This window comes from Anopheles darlingi, chromosome 2 (assembly GCF_943734745.1).
Source record: "Anopheles darlingi chromosome 2, idAnoDarlMG_H_01, whole genome shotgun sequence".
Lineage (NCBI taxonomy): Eukaryota > Metazoa > Arthropoda > Insecta > Diptera > Culicidae > Anopheles > Anopheles darlingi.
The window spans coordinates 68,928,870-68,950,974 of NC_064874.1; the positions used below are offsets into that span (position 1 = coordinate 68,928,870).

Consider the following 22,105-nt stretch of genomic DNA (forward strand, 5'->3'; position numbering starts at 1 on the left):
GTTTTGAGCGGAATACAACAGATTTCCATTCCAATTGTTGAACCATTTTTGAATGAAGGACGAAGCGAAGCAGCGTGGATTTGATGAGTTACATCAATGTTTTATTCATAAATGTACAGTACAATTGTACAAATATAGGTACACAAAACAGGTTGGAGCTCCATTTTGTGTCTTCGGAATACGGCGAGAAAGATCTAACCGAAGAGACCTGTTGGACAAGGAAAGAAGGGGAGTTTATGAAATGATCCACGACGGAATCGATGCCGGACTTACCGAATCCCATGTCATCATCGGATTCCTCTGGCTCCTCTTCCTTCTTCTCCTCCTTCTTCTCAGCGGCGGCCGGGGCAGCACCGCCAGCTGCAGCACCACCAGCAGCCGGAGCACCGCCACCACCGGATCCGACGCCGGAGCCGATGCTCGTGATCAGGCTCTTGACATCGATACCCTCCAGAGCCTTGGCGAACAGGCCAGGCCAGTACGGCTCGATGTCGACACCGGCGGCTTTCAGGATGGTCGAGATCTTCTCGTCCTGGAATGGGTGGGTAGAGCAAAGACACGTTAGTTCCCACACAACACTCCCGCCAAGACCCATCACCAACACGTGGGCCCGGGGGCAATTCGCCGAGTCCCGAGGAATTCACGAGATCACGGATCACGGATCACGGACCATGCTTGATCATCACGGAAACCACGGGGGTCGGCCCCCAGCGCCACGGTGGAAAACAGTCGGAAAACTTACCGTTACGGCAACATCATCATCAACGAGGATCAGTGCCGAGTAAACACAGGCTAGTTCAGCTTTGTTAAGAGCCATTTTGGGGTGGTTTTTCTTCAGTAAAACCGTGCAAGTCGCTAAAAATTAGCCTTAGCTCCGATGAGAACGCTGCACAGTTTCACGGCGCGATTCGAAAAGAAGGGGAAAAGGGGGGAAAGCGGAAACGTTTTTTGACGTTTTCTGTCATTTCCTGACGTTTCCTGTTCGTTTTCATCGTTTTTCTGATCGTTTTGGCCGATTAGTTACAATTTTGGCCGATTAGTTACTTTTTTTTATCGATTAGTTACTTTTTTTATCGTTTCTTTCATCGTTTTGATCGTTTTTCCTATCGTTTTGATCGTTTGGATCGTTTTCCGTCACCAAACCGGAAACAGTTTTGACAGGCGTTCCGTTTGACAGCAAGCTGTTTAACGCAAGAAAATTATCGGTGTGAATGTGATTTCAAGCAAACGCACACACGATTTCACAAAAAACGCGTACTTTCGAGTGTGCTTGCGATTGAACTCGGCTTCAACGCAACCTGGGCTTGGGTTTTCGAAAAAAAATTCGGCTTGGAAAAATAAAAACAAATCACATTCCAGCGTCCCTTTTAATGAAATTTTTCCTGAAATTGTGTCCTTAAAGTGGATAAAACGGCAGCTAAACCATATCCCCCAGGAAATCAAGATGAGCTTTTCCAGCGATGAGGTGAACTTCCTCGTTTACCGCTATCTGCAAGAGTCGGGTTCGTAATCGAGCGGCGCCAACCGGGTTTTCCACCGGACTAACACCCACTTTTCCCGGCAGGTTTTTCACATTCTGCGTACACGTTCGGCATCGAGTCACACATCTCCCAGAGCAACATAAATGGAGCGATCGTTCCACCCGCGGCACTCTTGAGCATTCTTCAGAAAGGACTGCAGTACACGGAGGCCGAAATCAGCATCGGGGAGGACGGTACCGAACATCGGCTCGTCGAAAGCCTCAGCTTGATCGATGCCGTTATGCCGGAAGTCGTTGCCATCCGGCAAAATATGCAGAATCAGCAAAAGCAGACAATTAAAACCGAAGCTCCGGAAACGAACGGCACGACGGAAGAGCCGACGCCCCCACCTGCTACGACGACGACCACCTCCTCGACGACACCTGCTCCGGCGGAAACGATGGAAGTCGATCAAAGTATTGAGATTCCGGCTTCGAAGGCCACCGTACTGCGTGGACACGAGAGCGAAGTGTTCATCTGTGCTTGGAACCCGAGCACGGATCTGTTGGCCAGCGGGTCCGGGGACAGCACCGCCCGCATCTGGGATATGTCGGATAATCCAGCCAATCCGAACCAACTCGTCTTGCGTCATTGCATACAGAAGGGTGGCACTGAGGTACCGAGCAACAAGGACGTCACCTCGCTCGACTGGAACTGCGACGGTACGCTGTTGGCCACGGGATCGTACGACGGATACGCTCGTATATGGCGAACGGATGGGCTTCTGGCGAGCACGCTCGGTCAGCACAAGGGACCGATCTTTGCGCTGAAATGGAACAAACGCGGCAATTACATCCTTTCGGCGGGTGTCGACAAAACGACCATCATCTGGGATGCCGCAACGGGCCAGTGCACACAGCAGTTCAGCTTCCATTCGGCACCGGCACTCGATGTGGATTGGCAATCGAACCAATCGTTTGCCAGTTGCAGTACTGATCAGTGCATTCACGTCTGTAAGCTTGGTATCGATAAGCCGATCAAATCGTTCCAGGGACACACGGTTAGTTCAAAGAAACCAGCCCAATTACACCGCCGCAAGATCAACGCCGTTTACTATTGAATTTGTTTTTTCGTAGAACGAAGTGAACGCGATCAAATGGGATCCTCAAGGGCAACTGTTGGCATCCTGTTCCGATGATATGACACTGAAAATCTGGTCGATGAAACAGGACACATGCGTTCATGATTTGCAGGTACGCGAAAGACAGGTCAAATGGCGTTACAGCATACTTTAGCTGATTTCATTATCATTCGTAGGCTCATTCAAAGGAGATCTACACCATCAAGTGGTCTCCGACGGGTACGGGAACACAGAACCCGAACATGAACCTCATTCTGGCGAGTGCGTCCTTCGATTCGACCGTGCGTCTATGGGACGTCGAGCGTGGTGTGTGCATTCACACCCTGACCAAGCACACGGAACCGGTGTACTCAGTGGCCTTTAGCCCGGATGGCAAATTCCTGGCTTCCGGTAGCTTCGACAAGTGCGTCCACATCTGGAGCACACAGAGCGGCCAGCTGGTACACAGCTACAAGGGCACGGGAGGTATCTTTGAAGTGTGCTGGAACTCGCGCGGCAGCAAAGTCGGTGCTAGTGCCAGCGATGGCAGTGTATTTGTGCTTGATTTACGAAAGTTATGAGCACATGTAGCAGCCGGATCGGGCGTATTGGCTCCAGTAGTAGCATTAGCACCACCGCCAGTGGAACCAAAATCGTCGACAGCAGTTCTACTGACGGCGGCGGAGAAAAAATCTTAAGATATAAAGCGGCCAGCTTAAAAAACCGAAACGAGTTTTTGCCGAAGTGACTGAAGCTGGTGGGGCGAGATCATGCGCAAAGCTTTATAAGCAACGACTTTTCTTCCACCATTCGCTGATTACGGATATCGTATTATCATTTTCCTCCTTTTGCATTTAGCACTTCCACGGCGCAAGCACTGTGAAGCATGCACTCAAGATTGAAGGAATATAATTGACTTGACTACAATAAACAGACAAACGAAAAATTATATAAATGAAACTCATCTTGTTTCGATAGTCGTGCGAACGCACTTTTGCCGAAAAATAATTTTCAAACTCATTTCTCTTTTTGCACTGTCTACGACCCTGAACTCAGTATTTCAGAAGAATGAGCTAGGATAGGTGACATCCACAAGGTATGTTTTGTCTGAGGAAAGTTGCCAGTATCAGTTTATACTTGATACTAAATTTTAAATGGATCTCTACTCGATGAGTCTCTACATAACAGCGACTTTAATCGGTAGCGCGAGTTGCCCGCACCGCATTTGCACGATTTGCTAAAACAGATACAACTGTACTTAGTATATCTTATCTGCATTGTTCACCAACACTTGTTGATTCATCGTTAAAAATACTTATTGTTCGCATTTCCATTCCTGACGGTGTACTCTATCTAATTTATGTCCATTAATGTGGATTGAGTCTCGGTTTACAAACAATTTTGGCTATGACATAAGACTATTTATGTACTATACTATTTATGTTCAGATCCACTATTTATGTTCAGCCTGTACTATTTATGTTCAGATATTTTCAATTTATGGCGTCTATGATCGCTTCTCGAAGATTCTCTTCCCAAACTATGCTTACATGCTGCTTAATCGTGCCTAATACAAATATTAGACAAACAATACCAAGTATAATCCATTTATGTACAACAGAATTGTGTAACTTGTTCTACTGAAATTCACAAGCGACAAGTAGCGTCGGGATTGCGGCACTGATGATCATAAAATGATGCATCCAGTAATTTGCAAAGGCAGGCATGATGCAACGGTGTCATGAGTCCATGCTCCAAATAAGACCTACTACACCACCCACCTGTTCGCTTCTGATTATTTCCCTGCCAATTATATGACAATTTACCGTCTGGTAATATATGGTGTATGAGCTTAATGCTATCTTTCTTTGCTATCGTAGCATAGCAATTATGTTTGGGGCAAAAACCCGAGCGTTTGGGGAATTGACCGCCAAAATCACTGTAAATACCTCATTTTGGGACAAGCACTATTTATGTTAATGTATCAAATTGAAATCTTATTGATTAATAACACCCGTACATTGGACGGTTAGTATTAACCATGGATTTTAAAATTAACATCAGTTTTATCCCTTTATATCATGAAGATTTATATTGGGTCTGATTTTGAGATCCTTCAAGCAATGCCACGATTTCTGGATTATGAGTTTCTGAACGGACGCCATCAAGCACTATTGGTCCCTGTGTGTTATACTACTCCATTGAAGTCCTGCATTCACGTCGAGCATAATAATTTAGCTTGTACACTTGTCCACTTTGCTGCCTTATACCAAGTTCATCATCGGCAACGCGGCACTGCCAGTAGTATCATTAAACGCAGGCTGAAGAACTGAACTCCAAACAACATCCAAGCTTATCATGAAGCAGTCCTCCGATGATTGCAACGCGCAGTTAGCTTCAATTTGCTAGATGTATCCTATCTAAACTCATGATGCAATCGTTTTGATTTATATTCGATTTGTCCGAACTAAATGCATTATGATCCTTAATCGCTAGTAGTTCGTCGACTGTTAACAAAAGAATTAAGATCGGTGTATTGATGTGGCATCAGTCAGTCATTCGAAAATTGAACTAATTTTTAAACAAATTTCAAATGGATGGTCGTTCTTCTCAATTTAAAGAGTATGGCATCAGAAACTAACATTAGTTTTGTGCGTATTCAGAAAAGGTTAATAGTGTGATGTAATTACACGGGATTGATGGATCTCGAAAAGTGGCTGACAAATGTCTATATCTATTAAATACTGTATTATGGAGATCCTCTGGCAATGTTGCTGTTAAATGAGATGGGGCCGTTTTTGATTATTTTCAATTAAAATGTAAGAAATTACAGATCAATGTGACAAGTTTATGTGCTTTTGAGAAGAAATAGAGAGTGGTGCACGAACGATTCTATTATATATGCTATTATGCATGTATAGAAATGTCGTCTTGTAATGGTTGAAAATTGTTGTAGATTAAGGTTTTCGGTTAATTACTGCTGTTCTAGACAGCATCTATTCAATTGCATTTGTTTAAAGTGCTGCTTGTTTTTTCAGCATTTTTATTGCAATGCTACAATAGAAGTCACAGAAAGTGCTAAATTGACTTGGCATTGAAAAATCGAAATCGACCCACATCATACTCTTGAACCTATCACAAATTCTTGGCGCCCAAATTCTCCAGAAACATCTAATCATCCTAAACGAAAGGGAAAATGTCCATCAACTCCTCCATCACCGAATTTCCGTCGCGTTCTTCGGTTGACTTACAGAAATATAGAAGAGTAAAACAAAAAAAAACCCAACCGATTACTTTAAGGTTCATCCCTTCCACGTTACTGCAGCGCCGGTTCGTACTTCCATTTTGAATGCTTTCATTTCGCAAAATGCAGGTTTTGCATGGTTCAACCGGACCCCAAGTGGGATCCCCTTCGTTTCGTTCGATTTCGGATTCGCAAGGTTCTGGCACACCAAGGATGCGTATGTGTGTATGTTCGATCGTTCGCCCTCCCCCTTGGCTCGGATGGGGTTCGGTTTTCTTGCCATCTTCTTGTGGCATCGGCTTTTGCACCCTCACGCCACCCAATTGCCAGCACCCTTTCAGCATACTTAAGCCTTGAACACGTATGGTCCGGCAATCCCATCCCGTCCTCACGAATACAGAGAAATATCTCGAAGCTGATCTGTCTCTTTCTGCCGGTCCCGAGATTCTTCTTCCTCGTCTTCCGCTTGGGTCCGTCAGGTCTTTTTCGTACTGGCCAGAAGGGAAGGGTTCACACCAATCGAACGCGAAGAAGCCGACAAACCAACCGCCAAGAGCGGCAGCAGCATCAGCAGCTCCTCCAGTGGAGATGGATGGGAGCGTTTAAAAATCGATAAACTTTTTCCCACTTTACTGTCCAACATTCCTTTCGTCCGCGACGCTCGCCCAACGTTCCCTGTGTTTGATGGTTGGCAAAGTTTGCGCCTTCGCAGTTCACAGCCACACGGTTGGGTCGGTCGTTCGCTTGGTTGGTTGGCCGGTTGATGCGTTCATCGCTTGCAATCGCTTAATTTGCATTTAATTTCATTCCATCGAAATGTCGTGTGCGAAGGAAGGGGGGAGGGATAAGAGGGATCAGAGGGGGCTCCTCTGGCCTTCTGCTTCTCCTCTGTGGTGGCTCATAATTTTCGCATGGATGCAGCAACAGCAGCAGCAGCAGAGATCGGTTGGGGCTATTGACGAAATGGTGACATGACGTTCTGTGTGCGTCAATGATGGAGTGGATATGATGGAGCTAAATTGCAAACACTTATACCAGATCGCACGACACCCGGCCTCCCTCCGTGCTGCCAAGCTCGATGACTTTATAATGTCATTTCCTTTGTTTTATGCAAATGAGCGTATTATTGCTCGCTTCGGCTGTTTGAGGGATGACAGGGGAGGTGCCCCGGCAAGGGAAGCAACTCAATTCCATCCATCAGGACATCAGGACATCAGTGAATTATGTGATGATGAATTGGCGCCAGCATGATGGCATAGGCGGGGCAAGACACTTTACATGACGGCTGCCGGGTGTTACCATGAGCGATGACCGAAGCAATTCTCTGTGACGTTAAGTGAATTAAACCTTGGGGTTGGGGGAGATATGGTTTATTACGAGCAATATATTTTATTCTTAAACTTATTCTTAAACTTCATTATACATGCATGCTTTGAACAGTATGATCTACGACTGTAATGGGTCGAATTGGCGATAACAGGCCATCAAGGGGTACTTATGTTATCTCGGGCTGAAAGAAACTCATTTATGCGATTTGTCAAACTTTTTATTCTTTTTATGGATGACATATTAAACAAGAGTGTTTCGAAAATATTAATCGCATCTCTTGTATCATGATTTTAAGGAAATTTAAGGAAAAAGGCATCAAATCGAGGGAGTCGAAGTATTTTTTTGCTTTATGCGACGCATACTCGTGTGGGATCATGTGGGATAAAAAAATCCAAGCCTTTTTTTTAAGGCAACGACTTTTTTGTAGGTACTATCTCCAGATTTTTTTGGATTGTATTTTTTGTCAATTTTTCGTAGCATTTTGATGTTGAAAATGTGATGTGTTTTTTACTATTTAGTTTGCGAGCTTTACATCATTATTTTTGAAAAAGGAACAACATTGTTTATTAACACTAGAGAAAACTCCCCGGAAAATGATGTGCAGAAGGAGCGTTCAAAAGTTCAAAAGGGACGGTCCAGCAGTTTTGATGCCACGATGGACATCAACCAAAAACCAACGTTTTCAGGTTTTCGGAAAACCGCGTCACAGTTGCGAGATGCACCGTGGCATGTGCGTCACGCATTTTCTCTTTCTGCTTTGTCTTTGCCTTTTTAGCATCGATTGATCCAAGCATTTTACATAATTTTAAACAACAAAATGTAAATAAACTATTTTAGTCCCTCCTTAAAGCAAAAGTGAACATTAGTTGAACAAAAAATAGCGATCTGATGCAATGGCGATGTGTTTGAAGGATGAAAAGTAAAGTAAATTTAAAACACAGCACATTTTACTCATACTAAGACTATTTCATATCCATTTCACTTATTGCTGGTTAATTAAATTGCGTTAACTGTATCCGCGTTCTGTACCTACAAAGGAAGACATCATTAGCTAACCATAAACTGCGTATTCTTCTGCGTTGTGAGACGGTTTCTGCTGCTATTGGTCTGCTGGCGGCGAATAGTATAGAACTTCCTGGCCATCGGACCACCATCGGACCCCATTCATCGACCATGAATCGACAGGAGCCCAAGCGCATACGGCACCGGCACTGGTTTGTCCGTTATTGGAACCAGTTCCGGAAACCATTTCCATTCATTGGCCGTATCGCGCCGTATCGGCGATCGAAAGTCATTCCATCATTTCGCCCCGGCTCTCCCGGCACGGCGTGGACCAACTGTTGAAGACCGGGGCGCATCGATCCGGTTTTATGTTTTTTTTTCTTCTTTCTCTCCCTCTCTCCATCTCTGCCTACCCCCCAAGTGCATCCTCTTCTCCGGTCACATCATCGCGGCGTGCACTGGACTGCATTCCAAACGGTCGCTAATAAGTGCGCTACCGCTACCCGTACCGTTCTACAGTCGATTGATACTCCAGAAGGATGCTGTCGTTCGGCCGTTCGTCCGTTTTTGCACCGCCATCCACCCCCCCCCCCCCCTCCCCTTCCAGTGACACCGGTTTAGCTGGAAAACGATTAAGAGTTTTTCTATCAGCCCCCCGGGGTTGGAAAAAGCACAGCACATACAGCATGCATCCGTAGTGAGCGACGGTGAAAAACGCAAAGAAAATGGTTACCACGCAATTTCGGTTGCTAGGATCCCCCCCCCTCCCGGCAACTATTCAACTGGTGCCCTGATTGACTAGATCGTTCGCTTTGACGATGACGACACCGGCCGGGGGTCGCAACAAGTGGTAAAGTGATGCGAAAAACCAACAATCATTCACCATCATGTTGTTGGAGAGGCCACGACGAAAGAGTGAGGAGGAGCTTTCAGGAAGCGGCCCTGTCCGTGTGCAAAAGCAACAACAAACTCTATATACCCCAGAAAACATGAGACACCATGAGTGAATACGCCCGTGTGTGTGTGTGTGTGTGTGTGTGCACAAAGGGGAGCAGATCTGGCAGAAGGATAACCGGAGAACCGTCCATCCAACAACGCCAAAAAAAAAAGAAGAAAATCAAAAATCAGACTCTTTCGGCACAGTTACGTGTTATCAATCGGGACCATGCGCACCCCCTCCCTCCCCTTCAACCCCTCATCTTTCGGTGCGATCGAGCGAAGCCCAGGAATGCTGCCGCTTCGCGGTACTCCGGTATCCCGCTACCAACCCGCGTACCAACATCCAACCAACGGTGCCAGCGCTGGCGGTACAAGCTCGTTTGCGAAACTCACCCCCTCTCTCTTCCACCGTCCCCTGCCTTCCATTTGCACACTCGTCCTTCGCAGGGTTCGGATTCGGATTGGGAAGAGCGGCTAACCGGAGGACCGGTCGTAAGGGTCGCAAAGAAGAGGTCGCGATATGGTTCCGATGCTGTGCAAGCCGTGTTCGTTCGCGGAGTGTATCATAACTTAATCAAAAAATCAACCTCCCCCGGGGCCCGGGGTGGTGAGTGTGTCATGGTGGAAGAAGCGGGATGTTCGAAGCGTGCCACATCGTCATCGTCCTGTGGCGAGAAAAGGAAGAAATCGGCGCGTACGCACACTCACCAACCAACGCCGCCGATGGCACCAACACACAAAATGCCAGCCAGTAGGGTGGTGGGTGGGGGGTAGCATTATGATTGTTATCGGTTTGTGCTGGCGCGGTAATGGTGGCTGTTTGTTTGCTTGTTGGTCCGAGCGATCCTGCGCACACTTTGCACCTATAGTCCCCCGGGGAGGGTGGGGGTGCGTCGTCGAATCGTGAAGAAGCTGGAAGAAAAGCGCGAGTCGGAGAAGATGCAGGCCGCCACCGCCGAGCTATCGCTCAATCATAAACGCCGCTGCACAAATGCACCGGTGTAGGAAGGAAGGAAGGGTGTGGGGGGGGGGGATGGAAAATGGCCAGTGGGCGGAGCCAAACGTCGAAAGGTGACACCTTTTCGTATGCTTTGCGCCTCACGTTATGCGCTGCTGTTATGCTGCCGAGCGAGCAGGATAGCAGGAGGGTGGCAAAGCAGGATAGCAAGAGAGCGTTTCGTGCTGTCTCGCTCGCTCCCATTGATGACAATGGCGGAAAAACAAACAAAAGCGTTGCTGCGAGTGTGTGCGTGTGTCCGCCAGCCAGTCCCGATGCTAAGGGATGAAAGGGATGATACAATCGCCGATCGCACACTAGTCGCTGCTTCTAACCGCGGGGTGTCACCAGCAGCAGGCCGCTAAGCGCACCACCAACACGTTCGCTCGCACACTCCTTGTTCGGACACCGCGGGGCCGCGTGCGTTCTTCGATCAGCACCAGCACCAGCATCAGCATCATCTGAGCGGCAGCAGCATCATCAACATCCCTAGCAGTCCCCTAAAACCCGCAAAGCAAGCCGATTGAGTGCGTAACACAATAATTATTGGAACGGCATTCTGCTCCTACTTGCGTGTGTCGTGTCGTATGCGCGTTGTCTCACTGGTCCGGATGCTGGACCGGTTGTTCCGATTGTTCCGATTGTTCCCGGTCGTGTGCGTGTGCTCTGCGTTTTCGGGCCACGCGTTCTGTGTTGGCCCTACCTGTTGGCTGTTCGGTGCGTGCCGATTCGATTCGTTGCGATGGTGACAACACAAGTGTGCTGAGAGATGATCAGAATCAGAAGGTTCGCGGCGAGTGCGTGGTGGTGAATGATAGTTTTCCTCCCCGGTCCGTGTCTACAGATCCGCGTCAATAGTGTTGTCGGTATAGTGGCTAAGCCAAGTGGAACAAGTGAAGCACTTACACACACGTACATGCGATTAAGTGTTTGCTGTTGATGATACTACGACGACGACGACGCCGGCGACGACGTGTCAGTTCTCGATAACCGACATGACACTACGCTTGTGTCATCAGTGAGGGTTCGCAGTGAGGAAAGGATTATCTCGAACGAACACCGGCAGGCCGGAGGTCCTTTTTTGGTGGGGTCCGGAAGACGAGTGAGAACTCCAAACTCCATCTGGCGGTACGGCACGACAACGGATTCGATCGACGCGGTAAGTTTGACAAGTTCATTGTACGACGACGACGATGTTGAGGTGACAGTTGCGTTCACAACACAACAGTACGCGGCACGTGACAACCGGTCGCATATTCTAGGAACGCCAAGGAACGACTAGACACCTACTCCACCCACGCCCTCCAACCAGCAAACCCCACGAGATTATTCTTGTTATTTGCTTTCGACGTCGTCTCGCCGTGCCTCGCCGGGCGCTTGGCCTGGCCCAGGACATTCCACTGCACGCGTGCGACGCTGGCTGACGAACGACGAGATTTTGTAGATTCCTTCTCGCGTACACACACACACGCACACACAGACGAAGGTATTCGTCCTGCGAGAACGCTACGGCACGACAAGGATCGTCCCCACCCGGTGGACGAGGTGGTCCGGGGTCAACGAGTAATTTGAGGCCGGGCTATTCGATGCGCGCCGAAAATGTGCTAGAATATTTCGGTACCCGGCCATTGACCGGCTGATGGGAGACGGGGTGTGAGGGGGTGGGAGAAGGGGGTGGTTTAGAGCGTCGAATCCGGGTATGGGTGTCCAACGAGGCGTCCATCTTTATCGACGCTGCCGGCGGTCAGGGCGCATGTGTGATGTTTTGACAAACAATCATGGCTCGCCCGTTTGCTCGCTTCGGTCCTAACACCACTGAGCCAGCTGAGAGAATTTTGTTGGAGCACTTTAAAATGGCGCCCTTTTGATGAAGATACAGAACCTACCTTAAGGTGCCATTACCAGTAGCTTTACCGGGTTTACCCGGACACATTTATCACCTTCGAGGAGTACATGCAGGACGTACCATAAACCGCTTTACAGGCAACGTTGGCTTTCGTTTGGTTCGTTGACTAAATCCAAGGCGCTGTGTGGCGCTGAGTCGGCATCCGAGGTATCCGTTTACAGGTGGTGTTGGTGCGCGGTATGTGCGAAATACAACGCTTCCAGCGAACCGTTTCATCAAGGCAAGGAAAGGCTGAACCAAAGAAGGCGATGCAACGGCGCATCGCGTTGCAACGCAAACGTCGTCGTTGTGTGCGCACGAGTTATGGCCTGCTATTATACGGGGGGGCCCTTTCTTAATAGCTCCTTCGGCTCGCAATGTTACGCTGAGTTATTGCGCGCGCGGAGGCCACCACAGGAGGCCGCCATAAGGGTTGCAAACTCAGTCACCCAAATCCTCGTTCTGCACGGATTCGTCGACGCGAAAGCCACTGGGACTGGGTGCTGAGTGCCATCCGCAGTGCACTCGATACTCCTTGAAGTTGCTTGATCAGCACCAAATGCCCCCCAAAAAGGCCAACTTTGCAAAACGCACTCCGTCCCGAGCATTGTGTAGGCCCCACGTACGGCAGCTTTGCGTCCATTGTTTCGCTGGCACACGCGAATGCACGCACTTGAAATCGATCGCCGTTTGACGCATGCCATTTGCAATGCGAGCCACACGCGGGCTCCACATGTTCCGCCCATTGCGTGATAATCACCAGCATCGCTAGAAGGGTGGCCAGCAGTACATGCTAATGAGTATGCTAGTTTGCATACCACACCTTACAGTCAAATACAGTGATGGTGGGGATCATCATCATTTTCCCATCTCATTGCTGGCGATCGTTTGTCTTTCGCACTATACACTGCAATAGTTTGCGAACAACATACAAATAAAAAAAAAACCCGAAGAAAATACCGTTTTCCAATGCGTGCGACTCGGGAAAGGCGTTAACAATTCCACAGCACACAGACATCGCTCCACTACTCATCCCAGCGGCCGTCGGTTTTGTGGCGGAAAATCTCATAAAACTTCCGATCTCTTTACGGCTTTCCACGGTGTCATAAAAAAGGCGAAGTATCGCGCGACGCTCACGATGCTTTTTCGGATTCGGGGTCGGATTGATTCCTTTTCCTGCTCGAACAAAGCCATTTTCCTTTTGTTGAACCCCCTTCCGGCGCGGGGGGCAGCATAATGATGGGATGGTTAAGGAGGACAGAAAGTAGTAGTACAAGAAAACGAAGAAGAAGGTCACCATTATGCGCAGCGTGGGGCGGGAAAAGTTTAGTTTAGTCGATGAGAAAATTGCGCTCCTTTCTCGAGGACAATGGCGGTTTTTGCGGGCAACCTTGGCCACCCCCCTTCCGGGTGTGGTGGGGTGGAGGGCATGATGAGCTAGCTGCGCGTCGCGACCAGTCTTGCATACTAATTACACTCTTTTATGTGCTCGTGCTGCCACACCACGTCTCCAGCCAGCCAGTCTTTGGATTGCGTCCTTTCATTGCGTTCCCGCGTGGAAATGAAACGCAATCAAAGAGAGAGATTGAGGGTCGGAGCACTGGTCGGAGTAAATCGGGCGTCGGCCCCCTCCCCCGCCAGTGGTAAATCTAAGCCGCACCGAGTAATTATGGTTTTTGGCATCCTTTGGCGCTTCCTTTAAGGATGCTGTTGCTTTTCTTGTTGTGGTGCGAGAATGGCGCTCTGTAGTGGTTTATATTGTCTTTGCTTTCCTAAAGAAGTAAAAGGGATGAATCGTTGCACAAATTAAGTAACTTCATTTGAAGAATTATGTTGGCAACATAAAACCCCCCAGTGCATTTCGGAGAAGATCGATTGTAACCTATACTTCGGGTGCAACTATTACTTTTACTCATTTATTACACATCCGCTTGAGTGTGTGTGTTTGTGAAACAAACATGCATTAATGGCGCTGCATTAATTAACAAAAGCTCGCATAAATCAACCAACTAATCACCTTCTTTCGAGTGAGATGCATCGCTCGCAAACACACTCGCTCCTCTAAGTCGCGTTTACGCGTAACCAATTTAAATTATTGCTTAAATAAATTTCTCAACGCAATCGCCCATCGCGCTCCTGCACCGTTTGGATGTCTGGTGCTTTCTTTCAGCGCTGCAGGAGCGCAATAAATAAAGGTAGGATTTCTCACCTTTCAACAACACAACCAAGCACCCCAATCCCCCTTCCTCCCCTTGAAACCACACGGGATCGAGCCGATGAGTGATGTGCGTCACTTCACTACGTTCGTCCGGCTCGCGATCTCGTGGTCGCACTTTTTGTCGTTCCGCGCTGCTCCGCGGAACCGCGGGGTGAATGTCGTCGTCGCTTTTATAAAATATGCTACCGAGCGCGAAAAGGCCGTCGGTAAACGGTGCGCTGGCCCTGCAGGTGCTTTATGTTGTGCGTGCCGCATGCTGCTGCTGCATGCATGGTCGTGAATGGTGATGGATCCGCGCGCTAGAGTGAGTAGTGCATAAATTTGCAACCATTTTGTCACCCAAGTCCGGCTGCCGTTTGATGCAAACGCGTGCGTGCGTTTGTTTGTTGGGTTTTTTTTTCTTCGTAGGCCCTGGTCCTCGTTCCATGGCCCCGCGTTGGCTGAGCATAAATAGAAAACGGCGTGTGTGTGTGTGTCGCTGTTCCGTGGGGAAAGCTAATCGTTTTTCTATCGATTACCCCGTTTTGTGCGGTTTGCAATCGCCGGCCAGGGAGATAGGGGTTGGTGAACAGATATGATGTACCTTTTGCTTAACGCGAGCTCCACAGACTCACGAAGACTTCTTTCTCTTCTTCTTGTATCCTACTTTCTTTCAGCGTACTCAAGACACCGTACACCGACGGATGCCCATGATACACCAGAAGCAACACAATCCAGCAGAAGAAGACGTGGATCGATCGATAATGGTTACGGCTTGAAGCCAGAGACGAACTGACTGGTTGGTTTGCTGGTTGATACGCTGTATGAGTCGTGAAATTGTGTTATCCGCGAGCGAGTGTTGTGTTGTGAATGCCTCCGGTGCCCAAAGTTCTTGAAGAACAAAGTCCCCAAAAAAACCCAATAACCATATGCAACGAGTGATATATCGTGGAAATGTGCATCCGTAGCATCAAAAGTGTACACCAGTGAAAAAGCACAATACCGTGGAATCGAAATCCGTTATCCATCTACTAGTGCATGTGTGTGTGTGCGCTCTCTAGTGTGCAAAGTTGAAACTGTGACGTTCGATTGTTGGTTTCTAAACACTGCTGTGCACTTGCTTGGTCTCTCTATCTCTTGCGGTTCGCTGGGAAAACCTTGCCCTATTGAGTGGCAATCCCTTGGCGGCCTCCACCTGCGGCCAGTAACAGCCAGTTCGCAGCCCTAGGCACCGGCACCGGCGGTGAATCTATTGATTGTTAATACGGTTCGTAGCTGGAGCAAGAAGCAGCAGAACGAAATAAGAGAAGAAGAAGAAGAAAAAAAACTCCACGCTAGTGACCGCCGGCCTCCCGGATTAATTAGTGCCGCGTAACTTGTGCAATCGATGTGCAGAGCAACCACCGACACGGTGGCGGCACCGGTACCGGCGGCATCGTCACGACGATGATGATGATGTTGATGTTGATGATGGTGATGGTGATGGTGGTCGTGGTGGAGCAACAAAACCTCGTTGCAGTTCAACCGATGATGCAATCGAACAACTGGTAGCCCACGGTCTCAAAGGAAAAGTCTCAAGATCAGAGGGCTTTCGAGTGACCCAAGTGACTCGTGTGGAACCGGGCAGCTCAGAAGCAGTGACACCGGATTGATTGTGCCGCTTGCAGGATTCTTAGCAGCTAGTGCGTGTGTTTGTACGTGCGTGTGCCTGTGTGTGTGGTCTCTATTGATCAACGCCGGTTGTGCTTTGATAGTTGGACGAGGAGGTGGTTGTGTGTTTTAAGGCGATTCGATTGTATCATCTTAACATCCCCGCACTTCCAAGTAACGATACCAAGAGATAGAGAGAGTGAGTCGGGTGGTTCTGGTCCGTTCCGTCCAAGGCTTACCACCGGCGAAGGCGTAACCGAAGCGTGTACCAGGCAGGCAGTGACTGGCAGTGAGGTGTTGCAAACGGGGCTTTTCGGTGCGTATCGAGCGTTTCCAGAGCGCAATGGCAGTGTCCTGCCCGGAAGTTATGTACGGTGCATACTATCCTTATTTGTACGGCCGTGCCGGACCCAGTCGCCCATTTTATCAGTATGAAAGGGTAAGTTAGCCGAGCGATCGATCATTAATTAAATAAAGCAGTGTTTGTATTATAAGTAGCATCAAGCATCAAGCTTGTATAGACACACTGTAGATCCTGGAATATTGAGAGCAAGTTTTCCAATCGATACCAAACATGGACATTGCTAGAAATCTACAATTAATCAACAAGAGCGCAAAAGTACCCATCTGTATACACCAACACTCCAAGACTGCGACCAAATGACAAAGAGAATGAATAATTGCATCATTAACTATAACGAGTTTTTAAACGTCGTACAACGCCACCAGGCTTCCTCGTTTAGATTAGAAACTAATTAATCAACCAGCAACCATTTAAAGAAGATACTAATTTTATCAACTTCACATTTCCGCGCTCGCTAGCCACCGTTCTCTCTCTCTATCTCTGTCTTGCTCTCCCCATCTCTTGGGAACAGGTTGTCTAAAACAAAAGTGTTCGCCGCGAGTTTTCTCGTACGCATCGAACGGTGGTGCGAGCTGCGTTTCGGTTTTAAAACCTCGGTAGCAAACGAATGTAGAAAGGAAAGGAGGATGCGAGGTATTCAGGTTCCCGAACCAGTTCATACACTGGCCATGCCACGTTCGCTGGTCGATAGATGCTGCTGCTACCTACCCACCAACAAGCGGCGTGGCGCGCACACCGAGAATGGGCGAACGAGATATGGTGATGTTGGCCACACGGAGCCAGCGAGGAGCTACCGGTAAAGATGCTACCGGAGCGATTAGTCTACAACAAAGTTGTGAACACGTTTTGTGGCTAGGCAGTGCTGATGGTGAGCATGGCTGATGGTGATGGGGCGTTCCTGCCTCGGAACTCGGCGAAGCTGCTCCGCGGGACCCAAAAGGGAGTTTAACGAACGTAGTTTATTGACGCAGAAAACGGCAAAGGCATGGGCATGGCATCACAACTACTGTAGGCACTTGGCAGGGAGTATCATTTTCCTTCCATTTTCCGACATTAAAATCGATCATAAATTATGCTCATTATCACAATCATCTACCTCGGTAGCGGGTAGCTCTACCAGCAAACGTCGCTTTCCACTTCAACAGTGAACGAGGCAATCCGTCAACCGTCGACCATTGCTCCCTCTTCCCTCCCAGGGGGATACGCGCCCCGTTGAGGGCCGCTGTCACCTGGTTGAAAGTTTTTGTTCCACCAAGCGGGGTCCCAGGTGACAACACACTTATCGGTGAATGCGGTTGGTGGGCCCCTGGTGGGCCCGGGAGGGAAGGGTGCATATGTAGTGCGACCGTCGGTTGTGGTTTCTTCGCGGTGGTCGATCGATACGAGGCACATTCATAACCTGTGCATTCGTGGTGTGTTCAACACCGACCGATAGGAAGGTGCGTCTAGCCCCACGATGTCACATTGGTGGCAAAGTCTCATAAACTATGCTTCCGGTTGCATACGGCTGTGACAGCCTGGGAGGTCTAGTAAAGGGGCCCTCAGAAGGTGATGATGTCAGCCGTGTTTGAGTGTTTTATGACATCTTGCAGCACATGTGGGCTGCTTGAAGTATACTGTAGTGGTTGGAAGAATGATACAAACAGAAAATGATGTGAAAACGAAGCGTAATATCGTGAATACCTTTGATGTGATTTAATTAAGTAAAATATCTATTCTAACGATCTCTATCGAGCCTAAGTACCTTTGATGGTGTAGTTTACATATTTATTTTGTGTTCAATCATTTCTTTTTTAGAAACATATTTTATGAACTTTTCAAGTGCATTGGGTAATGGGTTTGAATCGATCGAAACAAAAGAAATTTCGAAATTCGCACATCATACATGAATAAGTGCATCCCCAAACGTTGAAACGCAGGATTTTTAATCAATAAGTGTTCATTGTCGTTTCATTGTCATAATATAAGTATTGGACTGCTTATAACGAAAATTTGAACATTAATTTTGCACCTCATGTATCGAGTAGCCTATTTGAGTTTTTGTAAAAGTTATGGTACCTTGTTTTTGAAAACATTCATGAAACTCTTTCATTTCTTATCTTTCAAGGAACATTTCTAAAACCATCTCTGTTTTGCTTGTGCAAATCTCTCTCAAAAATCAAATTTTGTTAAAAAAAACTTTTAAATATCATTATGTACATCAAGTATTATAACATTTTGATAATTCGGATAATAAACAACAAAGCGTTTGCAAAAAGTGCATGTTTGCAGTCAGGATTTGCAGGAACTGAAAGCATAGATGCATTTTCTTCAAAATCTTTCCCAAAATGCATTATATGCTATTCTAATGATATGTGATATTCATGAAAACAAAGCATTGACGGTTTTATGAAAACAAATTCACATAGTTGTGCCTTTTTTGGGCGTGAAATAACGCGTATCTGCCCCTTAAAGCAACCTAACTCCATCGGATGCAGTCCGATTGCTCCCGGGGACTACTACAACCACATCCTGCGTATAGCCTGCCTCGAGCCCTGACCACTTGTTGCTGTGACAAAGCGTCAAGCCGACGAGCACATGATGAATTGAAATGCATGGAAAACGACAGAAAAAAAAAAAACCCATACAACCCTCTAGTGTCCTTGTCGCCACCAACCAGCTGCAACGGTGACACATTGAGGGCGCGCACACGAACTGATTTGAGCCACTTCAACACGGTGGTCATGCTGTATTGCCAACAATGGTGGTGGTGGTGGTGATATGATACGGTTTCACTGTATGGTGCACTTCGCGGTGCAGCAATGCAGTGCAGCCAGTTTTGTGCATTTCTTTCTTTCTTTTAAATGATTCATGCCACGTTATGGAACGCAACAACAACGCCTAACTGTCGGCGGGAATGCAACCCGATACCCGTCGCTCTCTGTCCTGCCAGAAGGCAGAGAGAGAGAAAGAGAAAAGCAGAGAGGCCGCTGGAGTGAAATGAAATATTTTTATTGCAAATCAACCGCAAAACTGCACGGGGTGCGCTCAAACGGTGCGGAAACAATTTCACAAATGCTGTTTTCCTTAACTGACTACCGCTGCTGACGGTGGTGGCTGTGGTTGTGGCTCCGTGACGCTGAAGCTTTGATTTATGGCATAATCGGGGGACGCGCGGCTCGCGGTTGCAGTCCATTGCAGTTGGGCGTGCATTACACCTTCCCCCACATTCACGGGTTGCTGGTGACACGATCGGTACGTCAAATATTGGACCCTCTCCTTCCATCATTTCCATCCATTTTTAAACCCCATCCCCCATTCGATCCATGAGCGATTGGGCGTCTCCATCGTGATGACCACAGTCGAATGCAATCCATAATGATCCGGTCATCATTGTTTCAATAAATAATTACATAAATAATGCTGCGTGATGATATCGAGAACGGGAGTGGGGATGAAATTGATTACAATCGTGCGTCCGTATCGTAGCATCCGGGAGTTAATGAAACGCCCATCGACCATCCTCGTACCGTATCGTATCAGCTCTCATCATGGGATGGTGGCCGCGAGCTCGCAACCGTCGATTGATGGCTTTTGAAGTGGAGAGCCAACGGTCCTTCAGGGCCTCTGGTCAGATCCACACAAAAGGGGGATCCGGCAAACCGGTGAGCCGTGGGCGAGATTAATTGAATCCCATCATCAAACCGTAGCCAGTATCCATCAAGCGTAAATGAGTGTCGACTGTCCACTGAGCCTGAGGTCCCTCGACCTGGCGGAGTGCAATTATGTTTTTAATTTATCAAATTTACTGCCTCATTCGGTTGTTCGCATAATTTTCCCCCGTCCGGTGCCAATTGGTGTTGCGGAAATGAACCCTGAACTCACCTGATACCACCAGGTGTTTCTCTTTCTGTGTGTGTGTGTGCGCCTGATGGATGCACTAATTTCCTCTATTTATTATGCAACCAGCTCCCTTCCCCCCCGGCTCGGGAAAATCAGGAAAAATCAGTTTCTAGCTAACGAACAGCTCCACGTAATTGATTGGACGTCCGGATCGTTGGGCAAACCGATGGAAATATTAAATCACCGAAAGTAATGCGTAACGAGGGACTCCGCCCTTCGTTTCTGTGACTAGCTTTGTGATTTGTGGAGCACTTTTATTAGGTACCAGTCCGGGAGTCCTGTAGAGGGTGGTGGGTGCTAGGTTACTCCCGAGACTCTTCACACGCCTCCACCGAGAGTGCGTCTCTCGGTGGGGTCCAAAAAGCAACGGAAAAAGCGGATCGTGGGGCCCGTGGACCAACCGCCCCTATGCTCTGTCTCTCTCTCTCTCTCTCCCTCGCTCGTCCATGAGTTGGGTTTGTATTAATATTTAATGAGAAAATTAATTATTAATTTTACCAAGAACACGCCAGCCGGCTGGCTAGCCTGCCAGGAGGCAAGGCCAATTGGCCATCGGAGGCCATTTTCCTCGGCACCGGCAGCTAGACTTCCCTGGCGGCCTCTTGCTCCCTCCCCCCGGGTGGTTCTACACCATCACCATCGGTGGAAACCATTTTGATGTAAGACATCGGCACTACCCTACAGCGGGATGCCCCTTGTCGCGTCTCTCTGACCTCCACCGGTCCGGACCGGGCGGTTTGGGGACTGTAATTGCCTTTCTACCACCGTACAGCCACCCCTACCGGTGGCGGGGAATTAATTATGCTCTAATTACGGGCGGTTCCGTCGGGATCTCCGACGGTGGCGGCGGCGGCGGCGAACCCACGAACCGACACCGCCATCGACGGCCATCTTGTGCCATGCACCGCGACGCCGCTGAACAATCACTTTTTCACTGTGCGTGCGTATCCTCCGTACCGCGGCGGTGACCATTGTTTGCTAATTTGTCTCAAGACCGACGCCCGGCCCGGCCCGGGCCCCGGGTGTTTGCGATTCTGCGCCCGCGGAATGCGATTAACGGCGGTTGGAGCAGCGGTTGGTCCTCCCGGTCGGTCGGCCTATCGGGGGCCAGCGCAATCGGAAGCTCCCGGGGCTCCCAGGTGGCAAATTGCAGCATGATAACACACACTGCGCCACTGCGCCACTGTGCTGAGTGCACAACAGATGAGACCCAAGGAATGTTGATGAACCACCATGAACTGCCGCAATTGCCCTTTATCTTTCTATCTCGCTCTATCTGACCACACACACACACACGCACACACACACACTGAGGAAAGAGAGGCAGGCGGAACGGGCACATCCGTCGACGGTAACACCGGGCTGGAGGTTCTCGTGGGGTTCGCGAAGCAAAAAGAAACTCCTTTTACAACCATTAACATTTAACAACGTGTTTAAAAAACGATCAAATTATTCATTCACCATCATCACCATCAGCGCCATCATCATGCGGAGCAAAAAATACAGTTCCTCACCCCCTCCTCCGTACTTCCCGTTCCGGTAACATGGTAACGTGCCGCAAGGCGCAGCTACTACTACAGTTTCCTGCGATGCACACGCGTAACGGTTACAAGAGGGTGGTGCGAGTTCTATGCGCGGTATGCAGGGCAGGGCGTTCCTGCTGTCTGTTGTTCGTCTGCCCGGCATTTCGGAGCCGCTTGGCTGGACGGACGAACCAATTGTTGAGAAGGAAGGTACAGAAGGAAAGCTTAGATTGTAGCACTGGATGTGGAGTCAGCTAACTACCAGTAGCTTCTCACATGTCAGGTTCGCATGTTTAAGGTCACGCCAAGTCCGACAAGATACTTGGGAAGTCGAAAGAATTCATCGACATCCCTTGGGCTCGAGCTTGAGAAGCTTTTATAGCTACAAGATGATGTGTCGTATATAATGCAACTTAAGGCTGAGGAACATCTCAACACCTACTCGTTCTTAGATGACGTACTGGTGCTCCAAAAGGACAGAATGATTGAAAATTTCGAATACCCAAATCACTG

At 48.4% G+C, this 22,105-nt stretch overlaps 3 protein-coding genes across 4 annotated transcripts in view; 2 read left to right on the plus strand and 1 right to left on the minus strand.

Annotated features, from left to right (window-relative positions):
* Positions 1 to 72: 72 nt before the first annotated feature.
* Positions 73 to 929, minus strand: LOC125952450 (60S acidic ribosomal protein P1-like). The gene is made up of 3 exons (XM_049681911.1): positions 743 to 929; positions 274 to 532; positions 73 to 208 (listed from the first exon to the last, which is right to left on the minus strand). Exons 1-3 carry the CDS (start codon positions 815 to 817, stop codon positions 195 to 197), a joined length of 348 nt encoding a protein of 115 aa, XP_049537868.1. The 5' UTR covers positions 818 to 929; the 3' UTR covers positions 73 to 194.
* A 405-nt stretch (positions 930 to 1,334) lies between these two features.
* LOC125952343 (F-box-like/WD repeat-containing protein TBL1X) lies at positions 1,335 to 3,524 on the plus strand. The gene is made up of 4 exons (XM_049681787.1): positions 1,335 to 1,502; positions 1,565 to 2,520; positions 2,597 to 2,713; positions 2,778 to 3,524. Exons 1-4 carry the CDS (start codon positions 1,445 to 1,447, stop codon positions 3,159 to 3,161), a joined length of 1,515 nt encoding a protein of 504 aa, XP_049537744.1. The 5' UTR covers positions 1,335 to 1,444; the 3' UTR covers positions 3,162 to 3,524.
* An 11,604-nt stretch (positions 3,525 to 15,128) lies between these two features.
* The window catches only part of LOC125952363 (protein vestigial), a 48,919-nt gene continuing 41,942 nt past the window's right edge, over positions 15,129 to 22,105 (plus strand). For both annotated transcript variants that reach the window (XM_049681809.1, XM_049681810.1), the window contains exon 1: positions 15,129 to 16,262. In XM_049681809.1, coding sequence (XP_049537766.1) covers positions 16,167 to 16,262 — 96 coding nt within the window. In that variant the 5' untranslated portion in view covers positions 15,129 to 16,166. The remainder of the gene's footprint in view (positions 16,263 to 22,105) is intronic.